This window comes from Bipolaris maydis (assembly GCF_028858645.1).
Source record: "Bipolaris maydis strain C4 unplaced genomic scaffold PSV08scaffold_15, whole genome shotgun sequence".
Classification (NCBI taxonomy): Eukaryota; Fungi; Ascomycota; class Dothideomycetes; order Pleosporales; family Pleosporaceae; genus Bipolaris; species Bipolaris maydis.
The window spans coordinates 890,986-918,552 of NW_027093871.1; the positions used below are offsets into that span (position 1 = coordinate 890,986).

General features: G+C 52.6%; 7 protein-coding genes across 7 annotated transcripts; 4 read left to right on the forward strand and 3 right to left on the reverse strand.

The window, feature by feature from the left end:
* Window positions 1-90: 90 nt before the first annotated feature.
* Window positions 91-5,091, reverse strand: PSV08DRAFT_230668 (uncharacterized protein; the record flags this gene model as incomplete). Its single annotated transcript, XM_014225617.1, has 3 exons — window positions 91-1,926; window positions 1,977-2,678; window positions 2,820-5,091. The coding sequence occupies 3 exons, from the start codon at window positions 5,089-5,091 to the stop codon at window positions 119-121; spliced, it is 4,782 nt and encodes a 1,593-aa protein (XP_014081092.1). The 3' UTR covers window positions 91-118.
* Window positions 5,092-7,675: 2,584 nt separating this feature from the next.
* On the forward strand, window positions 7,676-10,600 carry PSV08DRAFT_381358 (autophagy-related protein 13-domain-containing protein; the record flags this gene model as incomplete). Its single annotated transcript, XM_014225618.1, has 3 exons — window positions 7,676-7,915; window positions 7,998-8,093; window positions 8,171-10,600. The coding sequence occupies 3 exons, from the start codon at window positions 7,676-7,678 to the stop codon at window positions 10,598-10,600; spliced, it is 2,766 nt and encodes a 921-aa protein (XP_014081093.1).
* Window positions 10,601-11,281: 681 nt separating this feature from the next.
* Window positions 11,282-12,529, reverse strand: PSV08DRAFT_405178 (ubiE/COQ5 methyltransferase family-domain-containing protein). The gene is made up of 2 exons (XM_014225619.2): window positions 12,279-12,529; window positions 11,282-12,211 (listed from the first exon to the last, which is right to left on the reverse strand). The coding sequence occupies exons 1-2, from the start codon at window positions 12,511-12,513 to the stop codon at window positions 11,442-11,444; spliced, it is 1,005 nt and encodes a 334-aa protein (XP_014081094.1). The 5' UTR covers window positions 12,514-12,529; the 3' UTR covers window positions 11,282-11,441.
* A 330-nt stretch (window positions 12,530-12,859) lies between these two features.
* PSV08DRAFT_405179 (thiamine diphosphate-binding protein) lies at window positions 12,860-14,616 on the forward strand. Its single transcript, XM_066093713.1, has 4 exons — window positions 12,860-13,050; window positions 13,110-13,294; window positions 13,345-13,406; window positions 13,449-14,616. The coding sequence occupies exons 1-4, from the start codon at window positions 12,905-12,907 to the stop codon at window positions 14,451-14,453; spliced, it is 1,398 nt and encodes a 465-aa protein (XP_065948142.1). The 5' UTR covers window positions 12,860-12,904; the 3' UTR covers window positions 14,454-14,616.
* Window positions 14,617-14,668: 52 nt separating this feature from the next.
* On the reverse strand, window positions 14,669-17,656 carry PSV08DRAFT_188519 (uncharacterized protein; the record flags this gene model as incomplete). The annotated part of the gene is made up of 3 exons (XM_014225621.1): window positions 14,669-14,872; window positions 14,915-17,368; window positions 17,411-17,656. 3 exons carry the CDS (start codon window positions 17,654-17,656, stop codon window positions 14,669-14,671), a joined length of 2,904 nt encoding a protein of 967 aa, XP_014081096.1.
* An 865-nt stretch (window positions 17,657-18,521) lies between these two features.
* PSV08DRAFT_188916 (E1-E2 ATPase-domain-containing protein) lies at window positions 18,522-22,036 on the forward strand (the record flags this gene model as incomplete). The annotated part of the gene is made up of 2 exons (XM_066091973.1): window positions 18,522-19,170; window positions 19,242-22,036. The coding sequence occupies 2 exons, from the start codon at window positions 18,522-18,524 to the stop codon at window positions 22,034-22,036; spliced, it is 3,444 nt and encodes a 1,147-aa protein (XP_065948143.1).
* Window positions 22,037-23,272: 1,236 nt separating this feature from the next.
* PSV08DRAFT_412391 (3-isopropylmalate dehydrogenase) lies at window positions 23,273-27,296 on the forward strand. Its single transcript, XM_014225625.2, has 8 exons — window positions 23,273-24,269; window positions 24,316-24,814; window positions 24,867-24,999; window positions 25,286-25,380; window positions 25,648-25,892; window positions 25,946-26,436; window positions 26,489-26,558; window positions 26,611-27,296. Exons 1-8 carry the CDS (start codon window positions 23,297-23,299, stop codon window positions 26,898-26,900), a joined length of 2,796 nt encoding a protein of 931 aa, XP_014081100.2. The 5' UTR covers window positions 23,273-23,296; the 3' UTR covers window positions 26,901-27,296.
* Window positions 27,297-27,567: the final 271 nt, after the last annotated feature.

Sequence of the window (27,567 nt, forward strand, 5' to 3'; positions counted from 1 at the left end):
GTTCAACTATTAAAGTAGTACATGATTACATGAAAAAAAAATTCATTTTTTAAATATACTCAAAATTCTACATGTTATTATATACAATTAAAAAAAAAATTATGGTGTTTCCGACAACTCAAGACTGCGACGCCGTGGCAACTGGTCCTTGCTGCGACGCGGCACCATCTCTGGGTATTCCCTGAGCGCGTCCGCCTCGAGAACCACCACGCCCACCACGACCGATTCTTCCTCGGCCGCCTCGGCTGGCACCGTCTTGTTTTGCAGGTGCTTTTGGTTGCGGATTCTCGCTGGCAGAGGCAGGGGGAGGAGGGAGAGGACCAGGCTTTGATTCCTTCTTTCCTTTGCCGTGTGTAGCGTCTTGGCCGCCGTCTTTCTTGTCCTGTCCTTTTGCCTTTGCTCCCTTTGGATTCCTTCCCTTGCCTCTGCCCTGGCCAGCAGCTTTGGAGTATCGCTCTATTAGGCGCTTTGTCTGCTCTTCCTCCTCAATGACGCGCCTGCTTTCTTGATCCCACCACTGTTGGAACTCTTGCTCCTGCTGAATCTCTTGAAGACTACGCTTTGCTGCTGCATCGCGTATTGACGTCTTTTCAGCCTCTTGCAGTGATAAAATCTCCATCATGCTGAGGTGCTGACTGGGTGAAGTCGGAGAATGTTGGGGTAGAGGGATATGGCGCACAGACCGAGGTGTAGGAATTGGATCTGTTGAAACTGACATTCCTCGCTCAGAAGCTGCGGGACGGGTCTTTGAAGGAGACGGACTGCCGAGCGCCTCTTGGCTTTGCGATGCGTTACGCTTTTCCCTTTGCTTGGAGTTTCCTCCCTTGTTCGCAACGGTTTGGCGCATGGTCAGCTGAGGTGTGCTGGAGGCACGCGAAGGCTGTGGCGAAGGCTTAGGCTGTGGTTGTGCTACCGGAGATATAGCTGGAGGGGCGCTTGGTTTCCGATGCGCAGCAGCCTGCCATGGCGACACAGCTGGCGGCGCAGGTTGTGTTTTTTCGATTGATGTGCCGAGTTGCTGAGCCTGTTGAAGGCGCTTGCGTTCCTTTTGAGAAAGCTTTGTATGTGCTGCCTTGGCAATGCGTTCGTTCTCTCCTCGAGAGAATCCGAGCGATAGATTCGAAGGCGTAGCTGAAGAATCCTGGGCCATTATGTCTTTGAGATCAAGCTTAGGGCCTGCAAGTGGTGCTGTACCCCAAGGTTGATCGGGCGGCCTTGTCTCCTTGATGGCAGGTGGTGGTGAAGGACTAACAGATTTGAGAGGAATGTCTCCGTCTCTTACAAAACTTTGCAGTGATGGCCGGCTTGGCTTCTGAACAGATCCCCAGGGCGACTCGAGGGACCCGATGGGTGTTTCAATTCCCCTCTCGACCTCTCCCTCTTCGGTGAAACGTGGGGGCTTGATTCTCTTGGGCATGTCGGTCTCTTCCTCTCCATCCGACATTTCAAACATCAAGTCTTGGGCAGAAGACTTGCCTTGGAGCGTGGGAGCCAGCGCAGGACTCTTGACCTCCTTGGACGCCCGCCTTTTGTTACGCTGGCGGAGAGGCGAGGCTGCTACCTCTTCTAGACTCTGTGCTCTGAAGGAGCTTGACATGTTCTCGCTCTCTGCATATTTGTTCGACAACACTATTGCGTCGATCTTGGCGCGCTTTCCTCGCTCTATCCTTTCAGCAAGCTCCGGGTATCGATCAAACAAAAGTGTCTCAGCCCGCCCACTTCGCGCAAACGGCAAGTAGGCAAGCTGGTTCTCATGAGCAACCTGGTTGAGCTCTAGTAGCAAGTCCTCGTCCAATTCGTCCAGAGAGCCATTTTGCATGACCGCTTCTAGACTGAGGCAAACATATTCAAGAGCGGCATCCTTGAACTCTGCCACCGAACTAGGTGCGACTGCTGTAAGAAGAGAACAAACATTTCGAGCATTGACTGTAACTGGGTTAGTGATGATATGCAATAATCATGTAGTGTCAACATACCATAACGACCAATCAGTCTCTGGCAAATTTGCGAGAGACGGTCCAACATCAGCTCATTGGCAACAGACATGACGTCCATGACATGGTCGAGTAGTTCATCGAGGGCCAGCAAGTCGTTGAGATCTTCGCTTGTAACATCTGCAAAAATCTCCTCGCCAGCGTCTGTGTACAAGTGGCGAACCACAAGCTCAAAAAGACGCGTCTCGACGTGAGTCAAATCGATGTGAATCAGAGAAGACTCGTCGTTTTGTCTTCCTGCAAGCCATTGACCACCAGCGCGTCCTCTAAACAGGCCCTCGAAAAAGGGACAGCGCTGGCAGATAACATCCGAGTGCAGTAACATTTCACCGTCGGCAAGATCGACAATGACATCGCCACTTTGGAAGAAGGACTCGTCTTTGATAGCCAGCTCCATATCGACGTGCAAAGACTTTCGCGGATGTACCATCTGTCGCACAGCAGGTTCAAGTTGCCGCATTTCCAGACGTAGAGCAATCTTCATCAGTTCAGTCCTCACGGCGCGATATCTGTGTGCCATGGTAGGGTAGTGCCGAGTGACGTTCCAGAAATCGACAACTGAGTCGGTGTAGGCATACAGGACCAAGTTGAAAAGAGTCAAGAAGTCGATACCTTGGAATATCAAGACGAGCTTTTGGTCGTCCTCCTTTATGGTCAATAAATCCGGAATGGCGTAGTCGGAGCCTTTGACACGGAAGTCGAGTAGAGCGTCCCGCAAGATGCGACTGCGTCCAGCCAGGATAAACTCATGCACAGGGATGCGGACATCAGACAGAGTAGATCCAAGCTCCATGTTATAAGAGCGGTCGGATGCTGCCAACGCACGTTGCACAACCTCTGTTGTCTCAGTTTCCAGATCTTTGGATTTGAGAACTCGCTTGCGAAGGCCTTGTGCGTCTGCGCCCCTTGTCCAAAACCTCGGCGTAGGCTCCTCATCGTCAGACGTCTCTTCGTAGTTTGTCAACTCGTGGAAAGCCAGCAAAGGCGAGAAGTTCTCCCACAGGCTGGCTTCATCGACACCTATCTGTGTCCGGGTAACATCACAATCCTTGCGTATCGCGGCGTATGCCCCAAAAGCAGACGCCCGGACAGCAATAACTCGAGTAAGACCTGAAACGCGCTGGAACTTGTAGTCTTTTGGTTTGCTTTCGATAGCAGCTGTGACTGCCGCGTTTTTGATGGTGGCTCTTTTTGTGCGTCTCCAGACACTACCAACTTCGGTCGTCAATATGATGGATCCGTCCTGGTCAACATCCACATCCCTTGCTGCCATGTGACTCTTCTTAGACGACCAAATACGGAAAGGGGCAGAGAGAGCTCCCCTAATCTGTTTAGGATTCGTTGTAGAGGTACCAGAGTCTTGCGAGGATTCGGAGCGCCGGCTGACGGCGACAGTAAAGACTTCGCCCGAAGTGGACAGTGCACATATGGTGTCTCCGCCCGAAGTGATTTTGCTGATTTTGTTGGGTGCAGTGTCGTACTTGGTGGTTAACCAACTTTCTTTGAGGAAGTTGCTCGTGAATCCATCCAAAGGAAAGCTGACTTTTGCGTAACCATAGTTTGCAAAAACCCAGACTTCACGATTCTCCAAGAGACATATTGTTGCACCGTCGATAGCCGATACCGAATGAATGGGACTGGAGAAGAGGGCAGCGGCAATCTTCCGAGGGATGACTTGCATTCCCAAAGATCGAGCGTCGGAGTCGACAATGCCCAGCTGGCCTTCATTTTTGCCAAATGTATACAGGGAAGTGGATGTGTGTACAACTGAGTGTATGCGCGATGCGGCGATGCCTGTGACGATTTCGCGCTTGAGCGGTCCAAAGATCTGTCGTGGTATGGTCGAGATTGGGTCATCGTCTTTCACGGCTGGCTTGGGCAATGCATAACCAAGTTGTCCGTAAGCATTGTTGCCCCATGAGAAGACTTCGCCTTCTTCTGTAATTGCCAAAGTATGATTTTGCCCCAGAGCGATGGCGGCAACGTGCTTGTGCCCCAATCCACCAGTTTCAATACAGGTAAACTGATATCTCGTAGTTTCGTTGCCTGTGCCCAAGCGACCACCTGGGCCATGGCCACACATGTACAAGTTAGAAACTGGATCTGCCGTTAGTACAGCGGTGTGCAACTTGGACATTCGAACATCTTGAATGAGTATTGGCGTGTTTCGAATATGTATCGGTAAGTCTACTGTACTGCGCGGTTGCGGGCTCGAGTCCTGAGTGGGAATGCCCAAGGCTGCAAAATGTTGGTTTTGCCGGTCAAGGTGCTCCCTGTAGAAACGTTGCAGAAGGTGATCTGGTCTGCGCAAAGTGATGCGTTCAGGGAATTGCCGATCATCTTCATCTCCGAAACCAAGGGTTACATTTTTGTTGCTGCCAAACGTGTACACTTCATCGCCATCCAGCGAGACGGGCGGGGCAATCAGCCTCTTGCGCATTTCGTCATCCATGTCAGCGCTGTCTGCGTGAGCCAATTCATCGTCCGAATCTGAATCAAGAATAGGACCCTCTTCCGGGCGTAAAGTCCGGTCTTTGATGGTCATGGAGAACAAGTCTAGGGGACCATAACCCTCCTTGTCCTTGATCTTGACAAGTCCACGGGCATGCTGGTTGAAAGCGCTGGAGCCCTGGCCTAAAATGTCCTGGGCATCTCTGTTCAAGATGAGGCGTGCAATGGCAATGTTGCCAAAGTAAAAGGCTCTATGGAGGGCGGTCCAGCCATTTTCGGCATCTTGAATGTACAAGTCTGTCCAGGGGTGCTCTAGCAGTGCTTGTGCAAAATCGACGGCACTGTCGGCCATGGATGAGGCGGCATGATGCAGTATAGTCATTCCTGCGGCATCGCGACTGTTGATGTCAAAGCGACTCAAGCTGGCGGCTACACCCATGCCTGTTCTGCGAGCCTTTGCAGCTGTCATGGGAGAAGCATTGTAGCTACCCGGACTGCCATTTGTAGGCGCGGGAGATGGGCCCGACTGCCAGCCACTCAGGCTCTTCTGTGCTGCCGGCCGGTTGGTGTGCGTGGGTGTTGCGAGGACATGCCGAAAGCTGTCGACATCATCTTCGAGAAAGTATTTCCAGAGATAGCCGCTCATGTGCTGGTTGGAGGAAGGAGTAATCCGAAGCTTTTACGAGTAGCACCTGGCCTCAACCTCGTTGGGTCAAAGCGTATTTAAAGGTGCTCGCTGTAAAGCTGTGGACGACTCGGGGCGGAGGGGAGGGGGGTGCCGAAGGCGATTACTTGGTTAAATATATGCGACCAAGTCTAGATTTTTGTGGAGGGTTCGGAGACGTGGAGTGCGTAGGGGGTAAGGAAGGGGCGGCGGTGGTGGTGGTGGTGGTTGGTGGTTGGTGGGCGCACGGAGGGAAGGGGTAAGGTGGCAATTCGTCGCGAGATTGGCGATTTCTGTTCAGTGTCTGTGGTAGATGGGCAGCGGAGGAGCACAGAGTACAACGGCACGATAGTATTGCTGGGCGGGCGCGAATGGGTTGGGGAGGCAGAGGGCAAGGCGCGGGTGGCGGGGTGCGAATTGGGTGTGGGAAGATAGGATGGTGCTAGAGCGATGGTATCGATGACGAAACTACCGAGGCGATAGCGAGCGGGATGATGAGTCGGAGGGGCGCGAATGTCGAAGACGGATGAGTCAGAGGGGGGGGGGGGCACTCTCTACTTTGCGAATAGTTGGGCTAGTTAGTTGGAGGACGGAGGCGAAGGAGATGAGTTATAGAAGCAAGTCGCAAAGACACTGTGGTTGTGAAGCGCATGGCGGGCATGTCTCTACGGCAGGTCGCCAAAGGCTGACCAATAGGAGATGGTCTCTCCTCCACAAGCTGCTCTCGGAGGTCGACGTTGCATGGAGCGTCGACGGCAAGGAGCGATTACGGTGTATGGGGCAATGGCTTTGGCGTCACCAGACCCTCCGACCTCGGGTGGCAGACATGGCAACAGGGGAGGGGATGGTGAGCTTGAGGGACGGGGACAGCAGCAATAGTAGCAGCAGCAGCAGCAGCAGCGGTAGACAGGCAGGCAGACAGGCACGGGCAAGGTGACGACACGAAGAATATATACAGCGCACGCTTTGCTCCACCGTGGCAGGCGGTCAAGCAGCTACGTGCGGCGGCGTGGGTGTAGTGGAGTTGGGTTCGGGGCAGAGTTGGAAGGGAGCTAGAAGCAGTTGGCAGGGCGAACTTGGCCAGGGTGCTGCGAGGTACTCTGGTAAGCTAGGGCCGACTGTGGGTGGTGGCGACCAGGCCGGGGTTCACGAGACAATAAAAGCAATGGACGAGGCAAAAGCGAGGCTGCCGGTGCGTGGATGCTGGAACAGGTGGGTGCTCAGCGTCTTGGGTTCCTTGGGTGTGGGATGCATGGGGAGGCATGGAGGCGGTGGTTGTTGAGCGAGGCGCCAAGCCGCGTATCGATAGCAAAAGCAACAGGCAGTGGATGACGATATGGAAGGACATGATGGATGCCACGGCCTGCCGCGCATATGCACTCGGCTGCTGGCAGCGACCGACTCGTCGCAATGGTCGCTGGCGCCTCGCCGCAACTGACCGACGACGGGTGTGTCCAGATGAGGGCCAGACGAGCCGGCCGTGTTGTGCGACCGGTCAGGGCGCTGGACGGTGGAAGATGTTGGCGGGGACCGGGCACGCCATGTGACGATGGAGGACGGCAGAGGGTAGATAGCGACGGCTAGCCAGATGGGTGCAGTACGTACTACGTACGTATGTACATGTGCACACTGCAACTGGGCCTCGTCGCAGGCGGCCGGGGAGATGGCGCGCGATCAGCTGCATCCCGATCCGGCCGCATGCAGCAACCTGTACGTGGGCGTCACCAGCGGCCTCGAGCACCTCACCCACACGCACGCCCAAAGAAAAGAGAGCAGAGGCAGCCAGGCAGGCAGCCAGGCAGGCAGCCAGGCAGGCGAATTACCCCAGACCGGGCCCAAGCCTGCTCGTCCCCAGCGCCCCATGTGCATCTGCCTGTCTTTGACGCTTTCGATTCGACTCATCCGTCTTGCGCACTGCCTGGCTGCCTTCCCTTCGCTTGCCTCCCTGCAGCTTCCGATAGCTTTATCGCTGCTCTCGAGCTTAGCTCAGCTCTGCTTGCTTGCTCTCTCGCCTTTGCTCGTCATTCCACCCTCGCCGCGTGACTGCTTGACTTCCCCCCCGCCTGCTCGCCAGCATCGCCGTCACCTGCCTGCTGCTGCTGCTGCTGCTGCTGCTACTCTCTCGCTCTCGCTCTCGCTCCTTGGCCGTGTCGTGGTGGTGCATCGCAGCGCATCGCATCGCCGCCCTTCGCCTGTCCCAACCAGGTGCTCAGCTCCAAGTTCGCCCGAGCCAGCACACACACACCCACCCCAACAACCCTCGCCCGCCCACACTTGTCGCTCTACATCATGGCTGCTGCCTGAGCCCGCCCGCCTTTCTGCCCTTCTGCCTGCTTTCCTGCCTGCGCCCACAAGTACCCCGCGTGCTCCAGTCTCCTGAGAGACACTTCTGACTGTCCCGGCGCCAACCTGACACTGCCTGAACTCGTGATGGCTACGCGCATCCATGCTCGCCTGTTTCCGCCGCAACGATAACCGTCCTACCTAACCTACCTGCACCCCGACCCGAAGCCTCGTCGTCCCAAGCCCTCTCTCTGCTCTCCGGTACCTGCACGAGGCCGCCGCCATGAATCCCTACTCGCGCCCCTCGCCCAGGACAGCCTCACCCGCCAACAGCCTCCAGACCAACCCCACGCGAACAAACAACCAGCGGCATACCTCCATGGACATGCCTACCTACTCAACAACCCCTCCCTACTCTGACCGAGCCGCCGACGAGTCCGAGGGCGAAATGATGTCGCGAGGAGGAGACCACCCTGCCCAGTCCGACCAGAAGCACTACCACAAGGTCAACCAAGTAATCCAGGTACCTAGCCTTGCCCTGCCCCTCTTCTACTACTACTACGCCATATGTCCTTTGTACCTATGCTGACTCTCTTCTTACTCAGAACTTCTTCACAAAGGCAGCTCTTGCCGTCATATCCTCACGAGTAGTCCTACCCCCAGCATACAACAAGGATGGCAATCTGAAGCAGAACAAATGGGTATGCTACGCCCCGCCCCTCTCGCGCTCTCTCTCTCTTTCTCTCTCCACTCGCCCCACGTACTAATCTCCTCCCAGTTCAATGTTGTTCTCCCCGACAGCGACGCCCTCCAGCGCCAGCTGACCGACTGGAAAGTCATGGACGCCATGGCCGGCCAACACCCGTCCCTCTGCATCGACATCTACCTAGACATACAAGCTCTCGGACACACACAGTCCCTTGCCATTCAGGACGACGATGGGAAGAAATGGGATGTTGCCACTGCGCTCAACTCTGCCGACGCCGCTGCTGGTTATTCAAGTCGTGCTGCCAAGCCCACGCAGGTGGTGCTCGAGCGCTGGAGAGTGCACGTCGGAGATAAGAGTTCAGTACAGCCGTCAGAACTCAACGACCCGCTCCCCAACGTTTACAAAAAAGCCGTTGTCACTTTCCGATCGCTTTTCGCCTCCCTTCGCTTTATGCCAGCATTCAGATACAACAAGCTTCTCGCCAAACAGCCCGCCACTGCTCCCTCTTTAAAACTCAACTACCGCATATCCAATGGAGACTTCCGGAGCCCCCATGTCGATACCCTGCGACTGCCGCTCTACCCAAACCAAAACCCAGATGAAATTACAGAGGTCCAAAACATTGAGCCTACAAATTCGCCCGTCGGCCCTTTGTTTGTCACTGTCGAATATCGTGCCAACTGCGAGTTCACCGTGGAAAACTCGGAATCCCTCTTGAGCTCGCAATTCATGGGCTTGGATGACACTTACTTTGAGCAAAAAGCCCGCCAGATGCCCGGCTCGCTGCCCGTGGATAAAATGAATGCCCAAGAGACGCCCGACATTGGTCAAGCATACGGCAGCCTTTCGACCTTTCACCAAGTCGGCCCACCCACAGGCACCAGCCCAATCTCAGCCCTCCGCGCAGTTCGAGATATGCCGTCGTCGTCACCAACAGAGTCGCCACCACAGAAACTGCCACCAAACCATCGCACTGCACAAGGCTCCAAGTCGTCGCTGCGTTCGGTCGACACACCTCTACATCAGCGGCGAACATCCGTCTCCTTCCAACCATTCAAAGCCGGCTCGCTCTCGTCGTCGCCAGCACCTGGAGGTGGAATTCCTGGCTCGCCCACCAGCTCCTTGGGACGGCCGGGCAGCTCATTAGGCCGAAACGTCACCCCTAGTCCGCTCCATCAGCCACGCAACCGCACCTCGCTCAACGCCCTCCCCCAGGCTGCTCTCCGAGCGCCTTCATTGCCCAACGAGGCCGCCATCGCATCGTCTGCATCTAGCTCGCCAAAACCTGCGCCCATCAATCGCTACAGCAGCAGCTTTGGCCACAGGAGGAGCAAGTTCTCCTCTGGCGGTGGTAGCAAACTAGAAGACGACAATCTTAGCAGTGGAAAGGCCAGTCCGTCATCATCGGTACAACGTGGGTCCGATACCTTGAACGAGGGTGCTGGTGGCAGCTCGGGAGAGGTCAGGACAGACGACGAGAACATTTCCGACTTTCTCAAGCTTCTGGAATCAAAGAAGGACCTCAAGAGCTTTACTCGCAGCGATAATGCCGCCAAGACAGCCACTATGCATAAGACGACTGCTCAGTTGTCCAAGTACCAGCGCATGAGAGAGTCGCACACAGGCCTTGCCGAGTCGGTTTCTTCCTCGACCATGCTTCATCGCTCATCGTCCTCGTCAAGCCGTCATCTGTCCAGCGTGCCTGCAATGATTGCCGGTACTTCGGTCTCGACAGCATCATCACCCGGCAAGCCTATTTCACCTCATACTCCCCATACGCCCGCCATCCCATCTCGCCTGAGTGCCAATAGCATTATTGAATATGACCAGCCTACACGAAGTCGGAGTCGACCTAACAGAAGGTCACACGACCACGATCCAGTTCATGTGGAAGAGCAAAGCGAGAACGAAGACCAAAACGGCAACGGTATCGCCATCCCCACCTCGCCACGCCCCTGGCACTACACCCGCAGGTCAAGTTCGGTAGCTCAACAGGGCCGCACTTTGCCTGATGATGAACCAGATGTGTTTGGTGTGCGCTCAGCCAGTCTACCATCAGAAGAGGTTGACCGGGCGAATGATCTGCATCGCCTCACCAGCGCCGGTCTCACCTCTAGCGGGCTGTTTGCGCAAACCGAGATGCTGGCGAACCGCAACAACCAAAATACCGATAACGACTCTCGCGAAGACTTGCCTCGGCCTGCCTCTACGTCAAACATTGCTGCCAAGTGCGGCCCCCAGGCTGGTGGTCCCCGGGACAGATCCGGATTCTTCTCACACAGCTCTTCGACAAGTCTCAGTACTGGTGGCACGAGCTCTACTGAGCGCCAAAGTCGCTACAACTTTAACAGTCGCACCGCAGCCAACGTAGATGACGACGAACCATTGCTGTTCCAGATGAGCGAGATTGGCGCCGGCGGTTCCCGGCGTAGTCTTGAGGAAGCAAGAGGCAGGCTCAGCGCCGGCAGTGCAGGCAAGCGCGCATCCTATTTCCGCTAAAGAATAAAAAAGCAAAGAAAAGAAAAGCTCGACGCGACATTACAACAAAGTACCTTGATTGATTCTTCTCTGACTATATTATTACATTGCTTTTGTTTTCGAGGGGCGTTGTCATAATTGTTATTACCCTGAGGGGTTCATCTTTTTTTTTTTTTTTCTTCTCTTCCCTCCTCTTCTTCATCACCTTCTTGAACGGGTTCGTATATGATGGGATAAATTTGTATAGTTTTTTGAATCTTTTTTTCCCTTCACTTCTCCACTTCTTTATTTTGTTTTTCTCCTTCTCAGATTGAGTTGTTTTTACATGGCTATCTTGGCCTGGAGCTGGATGGGCCCGGCGTTCTTTTTGTTTTTATTTCTGCCAGTCATAGTGGGCTTTGCATATTATCCGGGAAGGAACATCTAACTCTCAGATATATGGGATTGGCGAGGGAAATGGTCCTCAAAGTCCACAATAGTTTGTCGTTTTGTAGATTACAATACGCTTTGATGCACAAAGGTGGGCGAATGGCGTTTTTGGGGGGGGAGGGGGGTTCGGGTTGGCTTTTCTTGGGACATTGGGTTTGGAGAGGAGGGGGCGCAATTTTTTTTTAACATAGGCTGGTGGTGAGCTGATATAACTTGGTCAAGTTCGTCCGTCGTCTTTGGCTATGAAATGAATATGTTATTACTCCACTCATGTCGTTGTAATAGTCTCTTGAGAGTGTAATGTCTATGCCATTAAGAATCTGCTTTTTTTTGGAAAATGAGATATGACAGTTAATCATACCCCAAAAAAAAAACCAACCCCCGCATCTAATGAGTAGAAAAACCTAAAAAAAAATCCCCTCAAAAAATATCTTTACACCTTCTTCTTCGTCACCCCAACAGGCTTAACTCCCTTATGTATAGCGGCAATGCCATTGGTCAAATCCTCCCAGCCCTTGCCAGGCACCAAAAACCCAGCCTCCCTAATCATGTCACTAAACTCCTGCTGACTGGGGAACCTAGCAATGCTCTCTACAAGGTACTGATAGCTATCCCTATCGCCGGCGACCAACTGGCCTATGAGGGGGATAGCACCGAAGCTCCAGCGCTGATAGACGGCATCAAACAGGGGATTCTGGACCTTGCTAAACTCCAAGCAGGCGAAGACGCCTCCGGGCTTGAGGACGCGGTAGGCCTCTCTGAGGGCGACGTCTTTGCGGGTGAAGTTGCGGATGCCAAAGGCGACGGTGTACAAGTCGACGGATTGGTCGGGGACCATGTGGAGATGCTCTGCGTTTGCCTGTACGAATTGCAGGCGCGGGGAGCGCGCGTAGGGCGTGTGCAGGGAGCGTTTTTGGCCCTCGGCCAGCATGTCCGGGTTGATGTCTGCGACGGTGACGCGCGTGTGCGCGTCGTGGTTCATCTGCGAGGCGTGGTCCAGCATGCGGAAGGCGATGTCGCCCGTGCCGCCCGCAATGTCGAGGATCGTCATGCCGGGCGAGTCGGAAGGAGCAGAGCTGATTGGGTTCCGCCCTGGGTTCAGGTTCCGCACAAAGTGGTCTTTCCAGAGCCGGTGGATCCCGAGAGACATGAAGTCGTTCATCGAGTCGTACGAGGAGGCGACCGAGGAGAAGACGGAGGCGACTGTGTGTGGGGGTTAGTTTGAGGGTTTGGGTTGGGAGGTGTGAGAAGGGTGGGGGGGAATGGATACCTCGTTGCTCCTTGAGGGCTTCGGCGATTGTTTCAAAGCCAAAGTGCGTTGTTTGCGGTGCATCTTGCGGGGACTTTGGAGGTGGTGGTGGTGGTGGCGGCGGGGATGATGATGAAGGCTGTTGAGGCCGTGCTTGTCTGGTTGAGCAGGAGAAACATCTGTATGCTTCTCCTACTGCTGGCCTCCTCCGCCCAGAGAGCAATTGACGTCCTATCTGCTGCCGTGAAGCCTGCATCTTCGGGCAATTGGGGGTGGTAGGTGGTGGGTGGTTGTAGCAGAAGAAACGCGGCCTTGGCAATCTCGACTTTCGTTCGATGCGCTATGACACGCGCATAGTAGCCGGCGGGGAGGGCCCTCTTTGCTAGCGCCCGTCTGATGCACATCCGCACATTAGTACGAACATGGTTGCAGGTACGCAAGGGTAGTCTAGTCGGGTTATAATGTAATGCAATCCAATTGTATGCAGCGTAGCTTGGACCGTTCGACACGGACGGTGGTTGCCGTGGATGTTTGGCCGCGGTAACGCACTCCAGACGTCCACTTTACGCCGACGCTTGCCGCCCGCACTTCCCCAGCTTGATATACCACCTTCCCCCGCATATTCCATAATGTAGCATAATTCAAACATGTCTTTCCGCTATACCTCGCGGAGACTGCAACTTCAGAGGCTATTGAGCCCAAGGGCTCGTCCTAGCAATGCGTCTGCCAGGCCGACAGGTTCGCCGTGGCAGACAACATGTCGGGGTGTTGCTTCGACACCCACGGCGGAGAGGTGAGTGTGGAGACGTAGGACATGTGCTGCAATGGAAAAAGACTGACGAGATGCTACAGAGTACTGTTCCCAGGTGCCTTGAATAGCGAGTTCACAAACACCATGGAGTTTATGCATCCGTCAAAGGCAAAGGCCATTTCCACCTACCGCGTCATGGACCAGTACGGAGAGATAATAGACAAGGAGGTTGGAGTTGAGACTTCGGATGAAGAGGCCTTGTCGCTGTACAAGAACATGGTTAAACGTCAGTGGAATGGATACTTTGGTCTTGGGTTTGAGGCTGACATGGCACAGTGAGCATTATGGATCTTCTCATGTTTGAAGCACAACGGCAGGGCAGATTGTCATTCTACATGGTATTTTGTACCACACATATACATGCAACTACATACTGACAGACCAAGGTCTCTGCTGGCGAAGAAGGCATATCCATCGGCTCCGCTAGCGCCCTCTCCCCCTCCGACGTCATCTTCTGCCAATACCGCGAATCGGGCGTCTACCTCCAACGCGGCTTCACCCTCTCCTCATTCATGAACCAGCTCTTCGCAAACTCAAAGGACAATGGCCTGGGCCGCAACATGCCTGTACACTACGGCAGCAAAGAACTAAACATCCATACCATTAGCTCCACCCTCGCAACCCAAATCCCACATGCAGCCGGCGCCGCCTACGCACTCAAAATGCAAAACATCCAGAACCCAGACACCGAGCCCCGGGTAGCAGTCTGCTACTTTGGCGAGGGCGCCGCCAGCGAAGGCGATTTCCACGCTGCCCTCAACATCGCCGCTACCCGCCAGGTCCCCTGCATCTTCATCTGCCGCAACAACGGGTACGCCATCTCCACCCCCACCTCGGACCAGTACCGGGGCGACGGCATCGCTTCCCGCGGCGCAGGCTACGGCATCGCCACCCTCCGCGTCGACGGCAACGACATCTTCGCCGTGCGCCGCGCCACCTCGCAAGCGCGGCGCCTCGCGCTCCAAGACGGCGGCCAACCCGTCCTCATCGAAATGATGGCCTACCGCGTCGGCCACCACAGCACCTCGGACGACTCGTTTGCGTACCGCCAGCGCGTCGAAGTCGAGGACTGGAAGCGCCGCGACAACCCCATTACGCGGCTGCGAAAGTGGCTCGAGAGCCGCGAGCTGTGGGACGAGGACAAGGAAAAGGAGGCCAGGAGTGCGATGCGGAAGGAGGTCCTACGCGCGTTTGAGGAGGCGGAGAAGGAGAAGAAGCCCTCGATTCGGAACGCGTTCGAGGGCGTTTGGGAGACCTTGACCGAGGAGCAGAGGGCGCATGCTGAAGAATTGAAGGATGTGCTGGAGAGGTATCCCAAGGAGTATGATCTTGAGGGGTTCGAGGGCGGGATTAAGGGCTTGGAGGATATGCTGAAGAGAAAGTGAAATTCATTCCATGCAATTAGACAAAAAATATGTAGTATTTTGGTTACTGCAAAGTGATGGACAGAGGCAAAGGGCTCATGATGAACTCCCACCCAAAAAAATGTCATTCTCCAACGAGTTTAATTTTCAATAGAGTAAATGGTTAAAAACATGGGTACGGAAAGATTTCTGCACTTCTTGACTTTGACTATTCAAAATGGTTGAATAAAAATAATTCAAGTAGCATCGACTAACCAATCCGGATCTGCATCTTCGTCCTCGGGATCTTCCAACATGAGCGACCCCGTTTCCGATGGCGACGACGAAGAAGAAGGGACGTGTGCTGCTGGAGGTGACTTGGTTTCGGCATTCTCTATACCGTTGGACGCATCCGTTGCATGTTCCGGGGCCGGTGCTATTTCTTGCGGCTCCTCATTTTGCTGGTGTGGAGAGTGTTTCGGAAGAGAGTCGTGGATTATCACTGGTGCAGCTTCTTTTTTTGCAAGGGGGTCGACTTGTACGGGTATCGCACTACTAGTGCGAGTTCCAGCAGTCGTACAAGGTTCAGCTTCTAGTTGTTGCCATTCCTCACTCTCGTCGTCATCGTCGGAAGAGTAAACTTCATCACAACTACATGGACGCGGGGGCAGAAGTGGTTGTGCATCTAGAATGGAACTTTCGAAGCTTTGGTGTCGGTTTAGGGTGGTGGGTGCTACGGCTTCATCTTTGTCTACTATGAAGCCTCCACCGCCACCGTCGTCAAAGTCAGCATCGCTGCTATCTGGTAAGAATCCACCACCAGTATCGTCTTCGTGTCGTGGCTGATACCCACTGCCGGAGGGCTCGGCAGCCGCGCCATCGTCAGGAAAGAATCCACCTGCCATTTCCTGGGCAGCCAGCTCTCGATCTTCTTTACTAATCTCATCCTGCACGTCGATAGCTGGGCCTTTCTCGCCATCGATTTCAATGGCGTTGACGCGCTCTGCAATGCGCAGACCAAGGAAGAAGCGTCGCCACAGTCGAAGCGATTCGGTTCTGCGCGCTGCTGCTTCTGCTTCTTCTTGCTGATACTCCATGCCCTCAATCACGCTTTGTACCGCATCGGCGTATTCTTGCGCAACTACCACACCCTGCACGATTGCAGTGCCGTGGCGGCCTTTGAAAGAGAATCCAGTGACGGCGTCTGCAAAGTCGACACCAACGAGACGTGCTGCTTTGGACGCAAGCTTATGTCGAATATGTACACCCCCTGGTGGGCACATGGAGGGAACGTACAAGTCAAGGTTGCCGTAGACATTGCGTGGAACACGGCCTCGCACGACGGGAGGTGGCACATAGAGTTCGGTTTGAAACTCAGCAAAGAGACCAGCCCCAACCTCATCTGCTTCGTCATCGCCTTCCATGTCTGGATCAATGGAGCTCCTCCGCCCTTTCTTGGGTTTCGCGCGCTTCAGGGGTTGTTCGCCAAATTTAACATCTCTCCCCATGCGATACCATTTGTCTGCAGTTCTGACCGTATGTACATTGACCCGACGATAGACGGGCTCCATTTTGGGATTCATGGCAGTGCCGCAATTCACCTTTCCAACCTGATGTAGAGGGTGAATGACCTCGTTGTGCTTGAGATGCCGCTCAAGTACGTAGACGGGATGTCCTTTGAAGTCTTGAACATTGTGCGGTAGACCTTCCAATGCTTCCTTGCGCGCCAAGGTAGCGTTTTCCACTTGGTCTCTATCAAGCGGATATCTACGATTCCAAAATTTCATAGTTCGTCGCCACCACTTGTCCCCTCCAGGTGTACTTTGGACACGATATTTCCGCGTCTTGGCATTGTATGACTTTGCATATCGTCGTGTGACATCTCTCGCTGAAAAGTCGGCTTCGTATGCTATGGCATAAGCCAGAATGTTGTCAGGAAAGCTAAGCGGTGGTTCCAGTTTCTCGGGCGAGTTGACTGTGAATGTAGAGAATACGTCGATTGGTACCCATTTCTGATATGCGGCATTGAAAGCTTCAACCCAGTATACAGGATACGGGGTGTGATATGCCTTCTGTTTCTTAGGCGCCACACCAGTATGGTTCAGGACTGTATGCCGTTCGCCCATTACACGCTCTAGTCTTGACAATCTCTTATTTCGGGGCCCCTGTGATGTGGGTTTTGTGGGACTTGGCTCTGCTGGCTTGTTATACGGATCAACTACTATCGTATTCTTCTGCAAACTCGTCTTTTGTGGAGTTACACGCTCAGCGGCAGAAGAGAAAGGCAGAGGCTGCAGGGAACAGACAAGGCGAGCTTCTATGCCAATTCCACGGAGAAGGGCGCAAAACAGCTGCGTGCCAACATCCTGAGACCCCCGCAAAGTATGCGCCGCAGTACGAAAATCATCTTTATCCATGGGGCTATCAAATTCGTCAAAGTCTGAAAAGGGACGGATAGCGGCATCGACCTCGGCCCATCGAGGCTTGTGCATGCCCCGGGCGGTGATGTTGAATCGCTTAGACCACATCATCTTGAGATCATTCATCCCGTCAATAAACTGCTTGGATGCAGAATACTGTGTGAGGTCGGGGTTCGGAACGAGGTTAGCCAGTATTTTGGGGGAAACAATCTTACGCAGGGTGCTCTGAACTCTTCTGTCGTTGCACCAGGCGTTTCTGTAGTGGACATGGTAAAGCAGGCAGAGGACGTGCATTTTGTGAATATCCAAACGGCGCTTTTTATCGACAGAGGTTATTGCTCGCCGTCGTACTTTTCTCTTCCCACCATTTTCGTCCGTCTTTTTGGTGCCAATCGCAATGGAGATGTCACCGATGTGTGGTGCGGTATCCCGGCCCTCAGCAGCGTCGTCGTCGTCGTCGTCGCTATCGTCGCCATCGGCCAGCGCATCTTCCCACTCCATATCACTGTCTTCCGACTCGTCTGAATCGATGATGGTCTGTCGCAGCCGTCCGCTGGTGTTTTGAGGCTCGCCGGCGACTGGCTGAACTGTAGCCGTAGCTTGCGCCTGTGTGTGCAACGGCACAGGCGAGACCCGTGTGGGCAGAGCAGCGGGACGTGGACTGGTGGTTGGTGGCGCCGTCTTTCTCTTCTTTTGCGGCGGGCCATCTGCATGGGCACTGATAGCCTTGGATGCCTCTTCCTCGCGCAGCATATCCTGGAACACAGCTGGCACCTCTTCCTCGGGTCGTGTCTTATTCCCTCTCCGTGCCGACCTCCTTGGCATCGACGGCTCAGCTTTCTGGCGCGATCGAGCGCGAGCGCCTGCCATGTCTGTTGTCACCTGCTGGGTTGGCGCGATCCGTGGCGTGCGTAGTTATGGTATACTTGGGAGGTCGACAGGATAGTTTTGAATGTTCATGGCGGGTGTCACCATGTCAATCAGCAAGTAATGCTATATGCGCCACTATGTTGCGGCATTACAGTGTCCAGGAGTCGCTGTAGTTACGTGCGGATGTCTACTAGAAGTGCATGACTGCAGGCGACAGTGATGGCTGATGACGCAACATGCTCCTAAAGCGCGCTATCACGTGTCAGGCGCTTGGCGTTTAGAGTGCTAATGATGCTCTTCTTCGCCCTCATCCCTTACCTATACCTACAACACTCTCAAGCGACTTTTGCTATCTGAGAAGCAGCTAGCAGGGCACCATGAATATCATTGCCTAGCATGCACCTACAGCACGCCCTTCTTCCGGGACACAGGTGCTGCTTGCTCCCTAGACGTCTGATATTTGTCGTTACACCGGTAGTACCGCACCCGGTTGCTCTGTGTATAGTAAAATACGCCTATTACTCTCGAAAATGATTCTCCAACCCCAATTGGCAATGTATACCGACGCTTCAATGCTCATGTCCCTATTACTAGGTGCTACACAGCATCACCATGTCACTGAGATCAATCCCATGAATATGGCAGGCGCACCTGCAGCCTCGCTCAAGCGTGCCTTACCTATTGCCATTCCCGATTGTTGGTAATACAAGCCCCGGTAGACTCCAGACCATCTTTCTGCGCCCTCTCGTCTCTTCTCTCGAAGCATCAGTATCCACATTATTTTCCATTACTACCGAGATACACAATTAACACAATAGAAATGGAAATGCAAATGCTCTCCCCCGAGGACGGCACACACCGTGCCCAAATCCTGCGATCTGCTTCTGGCCACAACAGACGTGCATCACCCGGTACGCCAAACCCCTACGCAGAGACCTATCCCGTGAGAAATCCCTATGCTCAGCCTGCCAAACCTCCATCTCAACAGCATCAACGCTCCCCTTCGGCCCCTTATACGCCTGATACCTCTGGCGTCGATCTTGACGGAACACCGCCTGAACAGACATTCCGGAAGACATTACATCAAAATCCGTCCGATGTGTTTCCCTCAACACCAGAACCACCCTCGGAAATGTCAAAGGCAGAAAACCAACGCGTAGAAGAATCGGGCTTGCATCTCGAACTACCCGAAAAAGCTCCAAGTCTACTGCCTGCGCAAGAAAATTTGGAACCGGTGCCTCAATGCAGAACATCGTCACAGTCTCACGTACAAACCCCTCAAGAGACCTCAGCCCTAGGCTCACAGCCCAAACCATGTCAAAATAGCATGGGTCGTCATCTTCCGTTCGCTGCGTTCTCAAATTGTTGTCTTATCAGCCGCCAAAACTCATCTCCAGCAACAGCACCAGGGACCAGTAGTGGGAGTCAATGTGGGCTGAAGGAAGACTGCGAGACTACAGATCTACACTGTAACCATCCTTTACCCGGCACCTGTTACTTGCGTTCGCATAGTTCAAGGACTGTTTACTAATATGCTTAGATTCTACGGCCACCTACAATAACTGTAGGGATGCCGAAAAGGGTCCCCCAAAATTTGAGCATGTCGTCCTCCGAATCAAGGGCTTGAAGTGTGGTTGCTGCGAAGGAGGACTTTCACGCGCCCTTGATCGCATTGTGGCTATCCGAAACTACCAAGTGAACACGGTTTTGGCTAGAGCGGAGTTTGACTTGGATATGAACATCCTCTGTGTCGATGATGTCATTAAGCTGCTGACTACAAAAACGGGATACAACTTTGAGGAGCACGTTGGATTCAATGGACAGGTATTAGAGGTCATCATCACCGACCCTCGGCGTCTAGAGCGTGCTGGTCAGCCCAAAGGTGTCATCCGTATCGAAGCACCTGAGCGAGCCCCCTGGCGACCTCTACGTAGATTACGTCGACTTGATAAGACGACGACCTTGACCGACACATCAACAGACGGATCTGTTCAAAACAACGGCGCCAAAAATAGGAAAAAGAACCGTACGCAGGAAATTTCAAGTGTTGGAATACATCCAACGAAAATATACTACGATCCAATCAAGATAGGCGCCCGCACATTGTTTGAGCATTATCGACAGTACGATCCAGATATTTGCTTGGCGCCTCTGACCATAGACCCTGAAATTGAGCTTGGAGCCAAGCAAACAACTCGAGCTTTGCTATGGTTTCTTCCTACATTAGCCTTTACAATACCCGTGCTTGTGTTCGCCTGGGCACCTGTCGATCAAGATCAGCCGGCTTTTCTCCATGCATCCTTGGCTCTTGCAACACTAGTTCAGCTTGTTGCTTTCAGAGAGTTCGTTCCAGGCGCTTTGCGATCGCTCTATCACTTCCACGTTTTGGAAATGGACTTTTTGATTGCTTTCAGTACCACTATGGCGTACGGTTTCAGTCTGGCGTCGTACATTTTTGAAATCCGCGGGAAACCTTTGGAAACAGGATCTTTCTTTGAGACATCGACTCTGCTGGTCACATTGATCCTGCTGGGTCGCGTCATCAATGAGTTTGCGCGTTTCCGAGCTACCAAATCCGTCTCTTTTCGGTCACTTCAGATCGAAGAAGCGCTTTTGGTGTCGCCATCCGCCAATGACATTTGGGCCAATGTGAAAACTACTCCGATTGATTCTCGCCTTTTACAGTACGGTGATGTTTTCATCGTTCCTCCTTATACTAGGGTCGTTACAGATGGTATCGTGATTTACGGAGGCTCCAATGTCGATGAATCCATGATTACTGGGGAGTTCAAGCCCAAAGCGAAAGGCTTATCCTCCGAAGTTTTTGCTGGCACGACCAACCAAGACGGCTCCCTTGTCGTTAGTCTGAGGAAATTGCCCTATGAGAACTCTATACAAAAGATTGCGACTCTAGTTGAAGATGCTGGCCTAAGCAAACCGAAAGCTCAAGCCCTGGCGGATCGCGTAGCCGAGTACTTTGTGCCCGCCATAGCTCTAATTGGTCTGGTGGTCTTTCTATCCTGGCTATTTATCGATAGGTATTGTAGCGAGCACACATGGAAGAGCGCGGTCCTTACGGCAATCACTTACGCCATAGCGACTCTTGTTGTGTCATGCCCATGTGCTATTGGTCTAGCTGTTCCTATGGTTATCCTCATTGCAAGCGGTGTGGCAGCACGGTATGGTATCATTCTCAGAGACCCTCAGAAACTAGAGCTCGCCCGCAAAGTAACGCATGTGGTATTCGATAAGACTGGAACGCTTACTAGTGGGAGATTGGACGTTGTGGGCGTTCCACGATATCGTAATACTGACAGAGCACGCGTCAAGGGACTGATGATGGGGCTGTTGAAAGACATAAAGCACCCGGTAGCTGTTGGAGTTGTACATTATCTCATACAGGACAGGACCACCAACGCATACTACGAACCTTTGGAGGTCAACAACATTGTCAGCTTTCCTGGGCAAGGAGTCCAAGGCACTTGCGCAAAAACTGGAGCTGTGGTTCGCGCTGGAAATGCTGATTGGTTGAAAATCAATGTCATTGGACAAGAATCGAACACGAGGTGCTACTTTACGATTGCAGGAGACCTTCAAGTCAGTTTTGAGCTCAAGGATCGTACTCGCCCGGGGGCTGAGATGGTCATTGAAGAGCTGCATGCTCAAGGTATCCAAGTACATATAGTCAGCGGCGACACCGAGAGTGCAGTGGATGATGCTGCCAGTGCACTCCATGTTCACAAAGACAACATCAAGTCCCGCTGCAAGCCCGATGGGAAGTGCACATATATCAAAGACCTCCAGGGATCGGGAGAAACCGTCATGTTTATAGGCGATGGCACAAACGACTCTGCTGCACTCAAGCAGGCTGATATTGGCGTACACATCAGCCGGGGATCTGAAGTCGCCAAAAGTGCTGCGGACATCATTCTAATGACTACCCGTCTACATGGCATCTTGATATTGCTTGACATTTCCGGTGCTGCATACCAACGTATTGTCGCCAACTTCACCTGGTCCGGCCTGTACAACACTGTCGCAATCGCGCTTGCGTCTGGCGTTTTTGTCCGACCGGGCCGTCATATCAGGATCAAGCCGCAATGGGCTGGGTTGGGTGAGCTCATTAGCGTGTTGCCGGTACTCTTGATTGCATTTCAGATGCAGTGGCGTGACTATGGGGGTACTTACCGATTGATTGAGAACGACTATCAAAGGTTTGAAGCGCCCAAACGTGAGCGTGTCGTTCAAACTCGCCAAAGCTCTTTAATGGATAGCGCAGAGTGTTGCGATATTTCATCATCCAGGTTGACGAAGATTGATGCTGTGACGAGGTAATGGTTGACAGATTGACGATTCCTTAATCGATAGTCAAGAGAGAATAGTGACATGCGAAGTCTTCTTGTTTCCTAGGCGATACTTTCTTGATGCCACAATATCTTAGTTGGCTGCAATTACTAGATAAAAGAATTTGGCGCGTCCACAAGATCGGTGGCATGCAACTATGGGAGGCTCGCCGTGAGGATTCCACAATGCATCTGTTCCAGTGGTAAATTTCCCGAGTAATGCTCTTTCATAACAGCAAACATGAAGAAATTCATAGACTGAAGCATTTGCACTACTAAAGATGGCTAACCTCAGCGCTAGCGGCGGTCGCGCTTACTTTGTAGTGTCAGGCTACTATTTCTAGGGCTGAGAACCCATTCTTGTTTGTACACAATGGAAGCGCATAGTAACACGAACTGTTCTACTGCACCAACAACATCACTGTTCACAAATGGTGCCAAAATCTTTCACATGTGTTAGAGAGGGTGGCCTGCTGACTGCATCTCCACAGGAGCGATTCCACGCCATCGCTTGTGAGGCTTGCAGGTTGAAAAAATGCAAATGCGACCGTAGAATGTTGCCACCTCCTACACGAGACTCCCTGGATGAAAGCTAACGGCATTAGTCCATCATGCTCTCAGTGTCAGTCTGCTTCGTCTGAATGCCATTACCAAGAAGGTGGGAAACGCGGACTACCTGCTGCTTACATCAAGGCTCTTGAGGAGCGACTGGCGGCAACCGAAACCGCACTCTCTGCCACTCTCATCGCCATTCGGAACTCAGCCGCCGAACACAACATAGATGCTCACTTAAAGGGCGTGGACTCCAACTCGTCACTACGACAACGCTCAAAGGCAGAGAAAATGGAAGATTGGAAGCGCTTGCCGCTGCAGACACGCGATCAATTGATGGTGTGGCTTCAAGCTCAAGAGAATGAAGGTCTGGCAGCAACCACGGCACCTCAAACAAACTACGATGAACCAACACCTGAGCTCCAAATTCATCCTACAGCGCTGCCAAGGACGGTTCTGGAGCATCTGGAGACTTGCAATCAGCCAACGGTCCCAAATCGTTTGGATTGCTCCCCGGATTCCAGGCGATGGACAGAGAATTACTTCTAATGACTGAAGGCCTGTTCGTAGGAGACAGGCGTTGCCTGAATCAATCTGTTCGTTAGAGCTGGTTAAACTCGAGTCATGCAACGAAGCGGGGTTTTCTGCTTCGAGAATCCCACCTTTGACACCCACCAATCTCCTCACTAAGAGGCCACGCATGACAGTGGCTGCCATGGAGCATATGCATGACGAACACCTATCGTCCGAAAGACCTGCAGGGGATGAGAGGCCTGCGAAACGACAGCGAACTTCAGCGCAACTAGCGCGTGAAGTCGGGTTGATGCGAAACCCCACAGACAGATTGACGGGTTTCGTCGGCAGTGCCAGTGGAATCTTCTTCATCAGATCAGTCTACGGTGCTATCAACCGTTCTCGGCCAGTAAATCCTGACGTGGCTCAAACACCCATAAGTGACATAGTACCAGGCGAAGATGACCATCTACCGTTGGTAAAACCCAATTCGTCTGAGCGACTGTGGAAAGAAGCTGAGATAATTTCCGGTGCACCTGCCCAAATATCATTTCAAGACATGGTTGCCTTCTCAGCGAGCTATTTTGCAAACTGGCACCCGTTTTACCCATTTCTGCACGCACCGACTGTCCTAGGGTATTTTGATGAGTTCGCATGTGAGGGCATTCCAGGAGACAATTCTCTCCGAGATCTTCGCATGGTGATACTTCGAGCAATCCATTCCACGTCCCTTGCAGATCATAGACAATCAAATGGATATGATCTTGCGCAGTATCCTGCCTGTCTCGTCTTCCTAACGTATGAGTCTGCTTTAGACAGTCTTCAGGCCATACTATCACGCCCTACGACCATACTCGCATTGCAAGCAGCTCTGAGTGTGCAAATATTCCTTGTATCTATGCTTCGTCTGAATGCTGCTTCCCGTGTCGGTGGACTCATCACACGTATGGCTGTGCAACTAGGCCTTCATCGCTGCCCAGCTCGCTTTGCGGCATTTTCTTCGGATGAAAAAGAGCTTCGGCAACGTGTGTTCTGGTCAATCTATGCCATGGACCGTTTTCTCAGCCAATCCATGGGTCTCCCACTGAGTCTTCATGATTACGATATCGATGTATGCTTTCCGCTCACGGAACATCACGTAGAAGCCCAGTTGGAACACAGTAGGTTCTACCGTCTCTAGATGAAGTCCTCCCTAACCATGTAAAGAAAACCAGCTACGCCTACTTCATATCCTAGCTCAGCAAGCCAGAATTCGCGGCGAGATTATAGAACTTCGCAACAAATCAGTACACTTTGTTCAGAACGACCCGACTCGAGCGACCGCGATCACTGCGAAACTTAGCCAATGGTGGAATGATGTAGAAGACTATATCGATCCAGATGGGCCTCATAGAGCTTCTCAGTATGCTACTATGGTCCTAACACTGCTTAAGCATGAATCAGTCATTTCCTTCTACCGCCCTGCTTTAGCAGCGTCACGTAAAGATGTAGAATATGACATGGCGCTTCAAAAATGCATTGGATCTGCCCGCAGCATCATTTCCAACCTTTACAGTGCTATGAAACCCGAATTTATTCGAGTCGAAGAATCTTCACGCTCTCTTTCATTACTTTGGCCTTCTTGTACCTGGGCCGTGTGGATCAGCACGTTCATACTCTTCTATGCGGCAAATGGAAAGCATGTTTCCGAGGCTCTTGTCACACGGTATTGCCTCTTAGAAGCTTACTTTAGTTCTCCTGCTAATCTGTAAGGAAAGCTTGTCGGATAAAAGCTTGCAAATACTTGAGCATCTTTCTCAACGTGGAAGCGCATGGCCGGAGGCAAGCTCTGCCGCAATACGCGACTTACGCGCTCGCATGTCTTACCAAACGAACCAAGATGTTATTGCGGTTGCTCCAAGCGATTACACAGGCGAACATGGAGTCACTAGCACATCATGCAACGCTCTGCCAATATCTTCGATTCAATACGACCCGATACATCCATATAAAACCCCACGTGGAACAGCAGAAGATCAGGAACGCGTCGCCAACCCTGACTCTGGACTTCTGGCCGGGTCAGGAGGGGTGGAGCCTATTTTTGGCATTGACGACAGTTACTGGAATACGTACATGGCAATGGAAGGGACTGGAGGTATGGCATTCAACAGTCCAAACGGCTTAGACCCCTTCTCAGGTTTTGATATACCGTTTTGGTTTGATCAAGAGCAACATTGGGACTTTACGCAGTAACAAAGAATCGTTGAATGCGAAGAGCGAAATAAGAGAACAGTAATTTTGTGCTCGACACATGTGCCGGACTTTGTTTCTCCGGTACTTCCCCGCATTTGCGGGACTGGAAAACACCAGTGGCAAGCATTGTGGCCAAACCTGCCCAAGCGCATGAATACTGAACGCGAGTGGGGGTTCTTAGTCCGTACTTTACGCTATATGAAGACTTGTATAAATCAGTGTCGTAGCATGAACCCCTTGGTGCTTGATTGTTAAGTTTCTATCATAAAGAAAACAAAAGCATACAACTTCCATCATGTCTCCAAGCACAACTACGCGCACACACAGCATTGCCACAATAGGCGCCGATGGCATCGGTCCGGAGGTCGTAAATGCTGGTGTACAAGTCTTGAAGAAACTCGCACAGCTAGATGGATCATTCCAACTACAATTCAAAGATTACGATTGGAGTTCAGAAACATATAAAAAGACGGGAAAGTACATACCCGATGGGGGGCTAGAAGAACTTAAGAAGCACGATGCAATTCTTTTCGGTGCCGTTGGCGCTCCGGGTACATAGAAGATCCAAGAGTGCAAGCACCCAACTTGCTAATCGACTGCACAGACGTTCCAGATCACATCTCGCTATGGGGCCTACGCCTCGCCATCTGCCAAACCTTCCAACAATACGCCAACGTCCGACCTACCAAAATCTTCCGTGGCACTTCATCTCCCCTGCGAAAAGCAGAGCACGGCGATCTCGACTGGGTCATCGTACGCGAGAATTCTGAAGGAGAATACGCAGGTCAAGGAGGCCGATCGCATAAAGGTCAACCGTGGGAAATCGCCACCGAAGTCTCCATCTTTACGCGACACGGCGTAGAGCGTCTGCTACGTTTTGCGTTTGAGACGGCGCGGAAACGACCAAGGAAGCACATCACTGTTGTTACGAAAAGCAATGCACAGCGCAATGGGATGGTCATGTGGGATGAGGTTGCTGCGGAGGTTGCCAAAGAGTTTCCAGACGTCAAGTGCGATAAGATGCTTGTTGATGCTATGACGTGTAGGATGGTACTGGATCCAAAGTCGCTGGATACGATTGTGGCAACAAACTTGGTGAGTAGAGTTATGTTACCTCGAGTGGCATTTCAACAACTGACTTGCATAGCATGCGGATATCCTTTCGGACCTTGCAGCCGCCCTGGCTGGCTCGATTGGTATTGCACCGACCAGTAATCGTGAGTATCTTCTATTCTGTTCATCCTTTGCAGTGATACTGAAGGAAAATAGTTGATCCTACACGCCAAAACCCATCCATGTTCGAGCCAATCCACGGCTCAGCATTCGACATTACGGGCAAGGGCATCGCGAATCCAGTAGGCACGTTCTGGACTGCATCCGAGATGCTAGCATGGCTGGGCGAGGAGCAAGCGGCTCAGAAGCTTATGGAGAGTGTGGAGTCGGTCACTGAGCGAGGCGTTGCGACTCGTGATCTCGGAGGCAGCTCCTCAACGAATGAGGTCACGGATGCAGTTTGCTCTGAGCTGGAGCACATCTATGGCGTCCCCTCGAAACAGTAAACGAGACCTGGATTTCATGTGGGTGGATGTGGGGCTGGATCCGTTACCCGATCCGAAGTATATGGTGGCTTTGGTGGTAGACCCAAACCCTGTCTGTTAACAAAAGGAAGTGAGACTGTGGCAACATACTCGAAATAACCTTTCGTGCTTATGCCTGGCAAGCATCTCTCGGATCGTATATTCCCATGCTTATTCGCACACACAAACACCACTCAGACAAACTCCCCCGCTCCTCGCATCCCCAAGCATCGACAACCCGGTAAAGCGGCATGTCACTTAAGCGGACCCGTCGCAGGACACATGCACAGGAACTGACTATACCAATACAAGCCCATCATGCACGTAGATCCATCGGCAACGTCTTACCGATATCCACTTTTTTTCTACGTAGCTGCCGCATCACCTGCTTATATGCTACCCCATAGTCGCTCGACAAGTGCAATTGTAACTGTCAAGGTCCCCCGCACCCGCACCCCCGCACGCTTTGTACCGCCCCTGGTCTTGGGGGGGCCAACTGCCGCGTGAAGAGTGCTACCCCACATCATTCTATGACTACATATTCAGCTGGTGTAAGTATATTCTCTGATACTCCAATCGCTAAGTAAATGCCGGAGTATTAATTCAAATCCACGTGCCACTACTGCATTTCACCAGATTTGTTTTCTTC